This window comes from Delphinus delphis, chromosome 2 (assembly GCF_949987515.2).
Source record: "Delphinus delphis chromosome 2, mDelDel1.2, whole genome shotgun sequence".
Lineage (NCBI taxonomy): Eukaryota > Metazoa > Chordata > Mammalia > Artiodactyla > Delphinidae > Delphinus > Delphinus delphis.
The window spans coordinates 86,656,717-86,667,675 of record NC_082684.1 but is presented as its reverse complement, the minus strand read 5'-3'; the positions used below and the strand labels follow the sequence as shown (position 1 = coordinate 86,667,675).

Here is a 10,959-nt window from a genome sequence, read left to right as displayed (position 1 = left end):
ATCACTTCTGTTTGTGTGCTACACATTACTGCTTGGATCTACATTTGCATTTCAAACTCAGAGTATATTAAATTGATTTGTCATCATTTCATTCTACTTCCAGCTTGCATTTTTTCTTCTTGACTCCCTTATTCTGTTCATGACACCATGATTCATACGTTCATCCATACAGGAAATCTGAGAGCCACTGTGTTCTGTGTGTTAGATGTTAACAGACTTTTGATGGGGGGAGAAAGTTTTATGTTCATGTAAGATCGGGAAATGCTAGGTTGAACAAAATCAAACATGATTTTTTAAGCCACTGAACTTCTCAAACCCTTTGATCAATCAGTGTTCTCAGGACTTCCCTGGTGGCTCAGTGGTTAAGAATCCACCTGCCAGTGCAGGGAACACGGATTCAAGCCCTGGTCTGGGAAGATCCCACATGCCATGGAGAACTAAGCCCGTGTGCCACAACTACTGAGCCTGCATGCTGCAACTACTGAAGCCCATGTGCCTAGAGCCCGTGCTCTGCAACAAGATAAGCCACTGCAATGAGAAGCCTGCGCACGTCAATGAAGAGTAGCCCCCGCTCACCGCAGCTAGAGAAAGCCCTCACGCAGCAACGAAGAACCAACACAGCAAAAACTAACTAAATAAATAAATTTATTTAAAGAAAAAAATTAATGTGCTCATTTCTAAGAGAGATATTCCCAAAATTTATTTAACTATAGAATTCCTTTTTTTAAGATACAATCAGTGAGAAATACTCTTAAAAAGTGACCTTTGACTCATTTCCCTGCCATACTCACCCAGATTTGAGTCTTCCTTATCCTAAATTTATTTTATAATCCTAACTTATTTCCTATGGGTTTATTCTTTTTTGCCCTGACTGCCCCCACCCTAGTTTGAGTCCCTTATCACCTTACACTTAACTTAGTAATAAACTTTCTATTGGTTTCCTTGTCTCCTAACACTACTGTCTCCAATCTGTTACCTTCAGTGATACCCACTAATCCTTCTTGAAGCAATATGTTGACTACATTATTACACTTCAGACAGTATCAGTATATTCAGCTTTACATGGCAACGCAAGGCATATTTCCAGTTTAATTGCTCATTAATTCTGTCCATAAACCCTTTGATTTGTCTAGTTTTTATTCCTTTCCATTGCCCGAACAGGAGTTATTACTTCCCCTTATTTCTCTTTGTTTATTCTGTATCTCTGCTTACAGTGCTACCATCTCTCCATCTTCCCGTCATACTTAAATTCTGCATATTCTTTCAAACCCCACTCAAAAGCTTTTTAAAAAATTTATTTATTTATTTATTTTTGGCTATGTTGGGTCTTTGTTGCTGCACGCGGGCTTTCTCTAGTTCCGGCGAGTGGTGGCTACTCTTTGTTGCAGTGCGCGGGCTTCTCATTGCAGTGGCTTCTCTTGTTGCAGAGCACAGGCTCTAGGCACGTGGGCTTCAGCAGTTGTGGCACGTGGGCTCAGTAGTTGTGGCTTGTGGGCTCTAGAGGGCAGCCTCAGTATGTGGCACACGGCCTTAGTTGCTCCATGGCATGTGGGATCTTCCTGCACGAGGGCTTGAACCTGTGTCCCCTGCATTGGCAGGTGGATTCTTAACCACTGTGCCACCAGGGAAGCCCCTCAAAAGCTACTTTTGCAAACAAGTATTCCCAGTTGTTTGTGATTCTTTTTTTTTTTTTTTGCCCTATTAAGGTTATTAGTTTATACCATTTATGTGGCTTACAATTTTTTACTTTGATTGTGTGTGTATGTGTGTCTGTCTGACTGTCATAATATTTCCTACAGGTTTGCAGATCCTGTTGATGTAGCTCTAGTAACACGTCAAACAATTTTGTGCTTGTATTTAGTAAATATATACTGAATGATGTAATAAAGTAGATAACTTGTCAATTTATTTGCATTTTTATCTTCCTTTTAGGAGGAACTCTTACTGGTGGCTTATAAAGAATGTCATAAAGCTGTGATGAGGTGCAGTACAAGTTTCAAATCTAGTAGCAAAACAGTAGTACAATTGTGTGGTCATACTTTGGAAACTAAATCCTACAGAGTATCTGAAGATCTTGTAAGCATACATCTGCCAATCTCTAGGACTCTTGCTGGTGAGTGTTTATTTGGTTTTTGCATGTTTCTGTTAGCTTTGTTTTCTAGATATTCATATTAGAATCAGTACTATTTTTGTTCTCAGTATGCACAGACATACTCGGATCAGTTACTGCAGTTAAAAGCTGTCACTATCCTTCAAAGAGCTGTGACCAGAACATCTAAGGGTGCTACCTGGACTTTTTGTTATCTTGGTCAACTAATGGATCCTTATACTATATACTTAAGGACTAACTTGGTAATTTATCGCCTAACCAAATGTAAATGTAGGAAAATCTTGTTGCTGTTTTTTCACCCTCTTCTCTTCCTGATTGCACCAGTGTGTTCACTGTGTCACTGTTCCTTTCACCACTAAAAGAAAGAAATCATAGATTTTCTTTAATCATCCTTTGATTTGCATTTCTATGTAAATCGACCGTGTCAGTGTCTTTTTCTTTTAACAACTTTGTATAAGTGTACATAATTATATTTTTAATTGTGGTAAAATATATGTAACATAAAATTTACCATTTTAATCATTAAGTATATAGTTCAGTGACATTAAGTACATTCACATTGTTGTACAGCCATCACCACCATCTATATCCAGAATTCTTTCCATCTTCCCAATCTGAAATTTGTGCCCATTTAACATAACTCCTCATTCCCTGCTCCCTACAGTCTCGATTTTCTGTCTCTATGACTTGACTACTCTAGGTACCTCATATAAGTGAAATCATACTCATATCCTTTTATAACTGGATTATTTCACTTAGCATAATGTCCTCAGAGTTCATCCATGTTGTAGTATATGTCAGATTTCCCTCATTTTTAAGGTTGAATAATATTCCATAGTATGTATATACCACGTTTTGTTTATCTATTCATCCTCCAGTAGATGCTTGGGTTGCTTACATCTTTTGGCTATTGTCGAATAATGTTGCCATGAACACAGGTGTCCAAATATGCACTTGAGTGCTTGTTTTCAATTCTTGGGGTATATACCCATAAAGTGGAATTGCTGGATCATAAGGTAATTCTACTTTTTAATTTTTTGAGGAACCACCATACTGTTTTCCATAGCAGCTGCACCATCTTACATTCTCAGAAGCAAAGCACAAGGATTCCAATTTCTTTACATCCTCATCAACACTTGTTATTTTTTGTTTTTTAAATAGCCATCCTAATGAGTGTGAAGTGGTATCTCCTTGTGGTTTTGATTTGCATTTCCTTAATAATTAGTGATACTGACCATCTTTTCCTGTGCTTACTGGCCATATGTATATCTTCTTTGGAGAAAGCTCTGTTCAAGTCCTTTGTCTATTTTTTAATCAGATTTTGTTGTTGAGTTATTGGAGTTCTTTGTATATTCTGGATATTAACTGCTTATCAGATATATGGTTTGCAGATATTTTCTCCCATTCTGTGAGTTGCCTTTTCACTCTCTTTATAGTGTCCTTTGATGCACAAAAGTTTTTAACTTGGTGTAGTCTCATTTATTTTCCCTTTGGTTGCCTGTACTTTTGGTGTCATATCCAAGAAATTATGGCCAAATCCAATGTTATGAAGCCTTTTCCCTATGTTATTTTCTAAGAGTTTTATGGTTTTAGCTCCTGTGTTCAGATCTTTGATTCATTTTTAGTTAATTTTTGTATATGGTATAATTGACATGATTTTATGTCACTTCTATTTTTATAAAAAGAAATACCAAGATTCGTTTTTTTTTTTGTTTTTATTTTACTGAAGTATAGTTGATTTACATGTTGTGTTTAATTTCTGCTGTACAGTAAAATGACTCAGCTATATGTATATATACATTCTTTTTCATATTCTTTACCATTATGGCTTACCACAGGATATTGAATACAGTTCCCTGTGCTATACAGTAGGACTGTGTTGTTTATAAGTTTTTATTTCTTTTGATGCTTGGCTAAGAGGAGAATAATTTCTTAAGAGGCAGAATATTATTTTTATATAATTTATAAGCACACCTTGTACAATGTAGGATCTTAAATATGTTAGTAAAACTGTGTTTCAAAATTAGAAATCAAATGTTTGCATTCTGAGATGTCATTTCTAAACTCAATAAACGTATGTTTAAATTTCACAAGTTTTCAAACTTGATGAGTTAACTAGGAAACAAATCAGCTGGGTTTATTGCTTTCTCATTTTTCTCTATCTTTTTTTAACCTTTAGGTCTTCATGTGCGTTTAAGCAGGCTGGGTGCTATTTCAAGACTGCATGAATTTGTGCCTTTTGTAAGTGACTCTATTAAATGTTGATTTGCTTATATTCTATTTCTAAATACCTCTTTAAAAAATTATTTATTTATTTATTTATTTTTGGCTGTGTTGGGTCTTCGTTGCTGCGCGTGGGCTTTCTCTAGTTGTGGTGAGCAGGGGCTACTCTTCATTGCAGTGCGAGGGCTTCTCATTGCGGTGGCTTCTCTTGTTGTGGAGCACGGGCTCTAGGTGCATGGGCTTAGTTGCTCCACGGCATGTGGGATCTTCCCGGACCGGGGCTCGAACACGTGTTCCCTGCATTGGCAGGCAGATTCTTAACCACTGCGCCACCAGGGAAGTCCCCTCTAAATACCTCTTGGTTGAGTGGGAAGAAAAAGAACATTTTGAAATCATGGGGACTTGGAGTCATCTAGTTCAAGCCCTCAGTCTTACAGATGAGAAAACTGAGCAATGTATAGTGGCGTAACGTTCAAGCCCTCTGGGATATAATGGAATTGATCTCACTCTGTTTCAGGAGGATTTTCAAGTAGAGGTACTAGTGGAATATCCTTTGCGTTGTCTGGTATTGGTTGCCCAGGTTGTTGCTGAGATGTGGCGAAGAAATGGGCTGTCTCTCATTAGCCAGGTATGGCAAGGCCTATTGTTCACACTATGAATGTGTTCATTTTCTGCTTGTTTTTTCTTTTATATGTTTTACTTTGTGTCCCTGGATTTTCCTGAGTATTTGTTTTGTGTTCTCTTATATAAACTCAGAAATGAAAGTTCTAGTGGCCATATAGACATTTATCCTTTAATACTGTTAAGTGGGTAGATTAGGTGAAAGCCAGTAGTACCAGGAACCATCCCACCAATATATGTCTTTTCTGAAGATTACTTGGGAACATGTAATCTTCCCACCACCAGTCTTAATGGAAGGGCATTGTTTCCCTCTGTTGTAGAGCAAATAAGGAGAAGTGCTTTTCCTAAGTGGTGGGGAAACAGGGCTTGTAAAGATACCACTTGGGAGAAAAATAGTGTTATGATTGATTGTAGAAATTGGTTTACTTTATTGAAGTGCGCATTTTAAACTTAAGGGAAGTAAATTCTTTTGTTACGCATGTTGAGAGTAATAACTAGTATAGAGCATTTTTAACTCTGAATTATTTTCATGCCGTATTTTCTCACTTCATCCTCACAAATCCCTTAAAATGATTTGTAGATTTACAGCTTATTTTTTGCCACAAAGGAGTTCTTGGGGTTTCTAGTTTAGAGAAAATTTTAAGAATTCTGTTTGAAATAAAATGATTCTTTTAGCTTCTGTTCTCCTTTTTATTTTATAGGTGTTTTATTACCAAGATGTTAAGTGCAGAGAAGAAATGTATGATAAAGATATCATTATGCTTCAGGTACCTATTTAAATTACCTCTGATATTTGTGTTAACCTTCCTTCCTAGGTTCCTTATAATAAGCGAAGATACTGTAACTATTGTTAACTTCACTTAAATTTTTCTCACTGTTGAAATGAATATAGTATCATAGAAGCAGAAGGGACTACTGCATTATCTTCTGCAGATTTACCTTATAATTTTTTCTCACAGTCCTACTAGAGACAAAATGTTTCTCCATTTAATACATGAGAACTATGGTACTTGATTTCTTTCACAGATTGGTGCATCTTTAATGGATCCCAACAAATTCTTATTACTGGTACTTCAGAGGTATGAACTTGCTGATGCTTTTAACAAGACCATATCCACAAAAGACCAGGTAAGTGACAGAAACTAATAAGTAAATTAATTCCAAAGGAAATATTATTTAAAAAATTTTAATCATATTTAAGATTTTTATTTATTTATGTATAGCTCCAAAAATCAGGCACATATGTAAAACATACATATACACACATATATCCTTTTTACTCTATAAAAATTAGAATATAGTTGGCCCTCCATATCCATGGATACAGAATCCCAACTGTACTAGCCATTTTATATAAGGGACTTGAGCATCTGTGGATTTTGGTATCTGCAGGGGTCCTAGAACCAGTCCCCTGCAGATACTGACTGATGACTGTGTATAGATTAACAAAAAGGAGAAGAAAAATCACATGAAACTCTGCCTCCTAGAAATGATCACTTTTAAAGTTTTGGTGTCTTTTTTTTTTTTTTTTAACATCTTTTTTGGGGTATAATTGCTTTTTTTTTACCATCTTTATTGGGGTGTAATTGCTTAATTGTGTGTTAGTTTCTCCTTTATAACAAAGTAAATCAGTTATACATAGACATATGTTCCCATATCTCTTCCCTCTTGCGTCTCCCTCCCTCCCACCCTCCCTATCCCACCCCTCCATGCGGTCACAAAGCACCCAGCTGATCTCCCTGTGCTATGCGGCTGCTTCCCACTAGCTATCTACCTTACGTTTGGTAGTGTATATATGTCCATGCCTCTCTCTCTCTTTGTCACAGCTAACCCTTCCCCCTCCCCATATTCTCAAGTGCGTTCTCTAGTAGGTCTGTGTCTTTATTCCTGTCTTACCCCTAGGTTCTTCATGACATTTTTTTTCTCTTAAATTCCATATATATGTATTAGCATACGGTATTTGTCTTTCTCTTTCTGACTTACTTCACTCTGTGTGCCAGACTCTGGGTCTATCCACCTCATTAAAATAGCTCAATTTCGTTTCTTTTTATGGCTGAGTAATATTCCATTGTATATATGTGCCACATCTTCTTTATCCATTCATCCGATGATGGACACTTAGGTTGTTTCCATTTCCGGGCTATTGTAAATAGAGCTGCAGTGAACATTTTGGTACATGACTCTTTTTGAATTATGGTTTTCTCAGGGTATATGCCCAGTGGTGGGATTGCTGGGTCATATGGTAGTTCTATTTGTAGTTTTTTAAGGAACCTCCATACTTTTCTCCATAGTGGCTGTACCAATTCACATTCCCACCAGCAGTGCAAGAGTGTTCCCTTTTCTCCACACCCTCTCCAGCATTTATTGTTTCTAGATTTTTTGATGATGGCCATTCTGACTGGTGTGAGATGATATCTCATTGTAGTTTTGATTTGCATTTCTCTAATGATTAATGATGTTGAGCATTCTTTCATGTGTTTGTTGGCAGTCTGTATATCTTCTTTGGAGAAATGTCTATATAGGTCTTCTGCCCATTTTTGGATTGGGTTGTTTATTTTTTTGTTATTGAGCTGCGTGAGCTGCTTGTAAATTTTGGAAATTAATCCTTTGTCAGTTGCTTCATTTGCAAATATTTTCTCCCATTCTGAGGGTTGTCTTTTGGTCTTGTTTATGGTTTCCTTTGCTGTGCAAAAGCTTTGAAGTTTCATTAGGTCCCAATTGTTTATTTTTGATTTTATTTCCATTTCTCTAGGAGGTGGGTCAAAAAAGAATCTTGCTGTGATTTATGTCATAGAGTGTTCTGCCTGTGTTTTCCTCCAAGAGTTTGATAGTGTCTGGCCTTACATTTAGGTCTTTAATCCATTTTAAGTTTATTTTTATGTATGGTGTTAGGGAGTGTTCTAATTTCATTCTTTTACATGTAGCTGTCCAGTTTTCCCAGCACCACTGATTGAAGAGGCTGTCCTTTCTCCACTGTACATTCCTGCCTCCTTTATCAAAGATAAGGTGACCATATGTGCGTGGGTTTATCTCTGGGCTTTCTATCCTGTTCCATTGATCTTTCTGTTTTTGTGCCAGTACCATACTGTCTTGATTACTGTAGCTTTGTGGTATAGTCTGAAGTCAGGGAGCCTGATTCCTCCAGCTCCGTTTTTCATTCTCAAGATTGCTTTGGCTATTCGGGGTCTTTTGTGTTTCCATACAAATTGTGAAATTTTTTGTTCTAGTTCTGTGAAAAATGCCAGTGGTAGTTTGATAGGGATTGCATTGAATCTGTAGATTGCTTTGGGTAGTAGAGTCGTTTTCACAATGTTGATTCTTCCAATCCAAGAACCTGGTATATCTCTCCATCTGTTTGTATCATCTTTAATTTCTTTCATCTGTGTTTAATAATTTTATGCATATAGGTCTTTTGTCTCCTTAGGTAGGTTTATTCATAGATATTTTATTCTTTTTGTTGCAGTGGTAAATGGGAGTGTTTTCTTGATTTCACTTTCAGATTTTTCATCATTAGTGTATAGGAATGCCAGAAATTTCTGTGCATTAATTTTGTATCCTGCAGCTTTACCAAATTCATTGATTAGCTCTAGTAGTTTTCTGGTAGCATCTTTAGGATTCTCTATATATAGTATCATGTCATCTGCAAACAGTGACAGCTTTACTTCTTCTTTTCCGATTTGGATTCCTTTTATTTCCTTTTCTTCTCTGATTGCTGTGGCTAAAACTTCCAAAACTATGTTGAATAAGAGTGGTGAGAGTGGGCAACCTTGTCTTGTTCCTGATCTTAGTGGAAATGCTTTCAGTTTTTCACCATTGAGGATGATGTTGGCTGTGGGTTTGTCATATATGGCCTTTATTATGTTGAGGATAGTTCCCTCTATGCCTACTTTCTGCAGGGTTTTTATCATATATGGGTGTTGAATTTTGTCAAAAGCTTTTTCTGCATCTATTGAGATGATCATATGGTTTTTCTCCTTCAATTTGTTAATATGGTTTATCACATTGATTGATTTGCGTATATTGAAGAATCCTTGCATTCCTGGAATAAACCCCACTTGATCATGGTGTATGATCCTTTTAATGAGCTGTTGGATTCTGTTTGCTAGTACTTTGTTCAGGATTTTTGCATCTATGTTCATCAGTGACACTGGCCTGTAGTTTTCTTTCTTTGTGACATCCTTATCTGGTTTTGGTATCAAGGTGATGGTGGCCTCGTAGAATGAATTTGGGAGTGTTCCTCCCTCTGCTATATTTTGGAAGAGTTTGAGAAGGATAGGTGTTAGGTCTTCTCCAAATGTTTGATAGAATTCGCCTGTGAAGGCATCTGGTCCTGGGCTTTTGTTTGTTGGAAGATTTTTAATCACAGTTTCAATTTCAGTGCTTGTGATTGGTCTGTTCATATTTTCTATTTCTTCCTGATTCAGTCTTGGCAGGTTGTACATTTCTAAGAATTGATCCGTTTCTTCCAGGTTGTCCATTTTATTGGCATAGAGTTGCTTGTAGTAATCTCTCATGATCTTTTGTATTTCTGCAGTGTCAGTTGTTACTTCTCCTTTTTCATTTCTAATTCTATTGATTTGAGTCTTCTCCGTTCTTTTCTTGATGAGTCTGGCTAATGGTTTATCTATTTTGTTTATCTTCTCAAAGAACCAGCTTTTAGTTTTATTGATGTTTGCTATCTTTTTTCATTTATTTCTGATCTGATTTTTATGATATCTTTCCTTCTGCTAACTTAGGGGGTTTTTTGTTCTTCTTTCTCTAATTGCTTTAGGTGCAAGGTTAGGTTGTTTATTCGAGATGTTTCCTGTTTCTTAAGGTGGGCTTATATTGCTATAAACTTCCCTCTTAGAACTGCTTTTGCTGCATCCCATAGGTTTTGGGTCGTCATGTCTCCATTGTCATTTGTTTCTAGGTATTTTTTTATTTCCTCTTTGATTTCTTCAGTGATCACTTCGTTATTAAGTAGTGTATTGTTTAGCCTCCATGTGTTTGTACTTTTTACAGATCTTTTCCTGTTATTGACATCTAGTCTCATAGCATTGTGGTCGGAAAAGATACTTGATACAATTTCAGTTTTCTTAAATTTACCAAGGCTTGATTTGTGACCCAAGATATGATCTATCCTGGAGAATGTTCCATGAGCACTTGAGAAAAATGTGTATTCTGTTGTTTTTGGATGGAGTGTCCTATAAATATCAATTAAGTCCATCTTAATTTTTCATTTAATGTATCATTTAAAGCTTGTGTTCCCTTATTTATTTTCATTTTGGATGTTCTGTCCATTGGTGAAAGTGGGGTGTTAAAGTCCCCTACTGTGAATGTGTTACTGTCGATTTCCCCTTTTATGGCTGTTAGTATTTGCCTTATGTATTGAGGTGCTCCTATGTTGGGCGCATAAATATTTACAATTGTTATATCTTCTTCTTGGGTCGATCCCTTGATCATTGTGTAGTGTCCTTCTTTGTCTCTTCTAATAGTCTTTATTTTAAAGTCTATTTTGTCTGATGTGAGAATTGCTACTCCAGCTTTCTTTTGGTTTCCATTTGCATGGAATATATTTTTCCATCCCTTCACTTTCAGTCTGTATGTGTCTCTAGGTCTGAAGTGGGTCTCTTTTAGACAGCATATATCTGGGTCTTGTTTGTGTATCCATTTAGCCAATCTGTGTCTTTTGGTGGGAGCATTTAGTCCATTTACATTTAAGGTAATTATCGATATGTATGTTCCTATTCCCATTTTCTTAATTGTTTTGGGTTTGTTATTGTAGGTCTTTTCCTTCTCTTCTGTTTCTTGCCTAGAAAATTTCCTGTAGCATTTGTTGTAAAGCTGGTTTGGTGGTGCTGAACTCTCTCAGTTTTTGCTTGTCTCTAAAGGTTTTAATTTCTTCATCAAATCTGAATGAGATCCTTGCTGGGTAGAGTAATCTTGGTTGCAGGTTTTTCTTCTTCATCACTTTAAATATGTCCTGCTAGTCCCTTCTGGCTTGCAGAGTTTCTGCTGAAAGA

The 10,959-nt window shown here is 36.5% G+C and overlaps 1 protein-coding gene across 4 annotated transcripts in view; it reads left to right on the top strand.

Annotated features, from left to right (window-relative positions):
• Nucleotides 1-10,959, top strand: part of UBR1 (ubiquitin protein ligase E3 component n-recognin 1) — a 167,584-nt gene that overhangs the window by 86,748 nt on the left and 69,877 nt on the right. For all 4 annotated transcript variants that reach the window (XM_060005097.1, XM_060005098.1, XM_060005096.1 and 1 more), the window contains 5 exons: nucleotides 1,933-2,113; nucleotides 4,290-4,351; nucleotides 4,851-4,961; nucleotides 5,656-5,721; nucleotides 5,981-6,082. In XM_060005097.1, coding sequence (XP_059861080.1) covers nucleotides 1,933-2,113; nucleotides 4,290-4,351; nucleotides 4,851-4,961; nucleotides 5,656-5,721; nucleotides 5,981-6,082 — 522 coding nt within the window. The remainder of the gene's footprint in view (nucleotides 1-1,932; nucleotides 2,114-4,289; nucleotides 4,352-4,850; nucleotides 4,962-5,655; nucleotides 5,722-5,980; nucleotides 6,083-10,959) is intronic.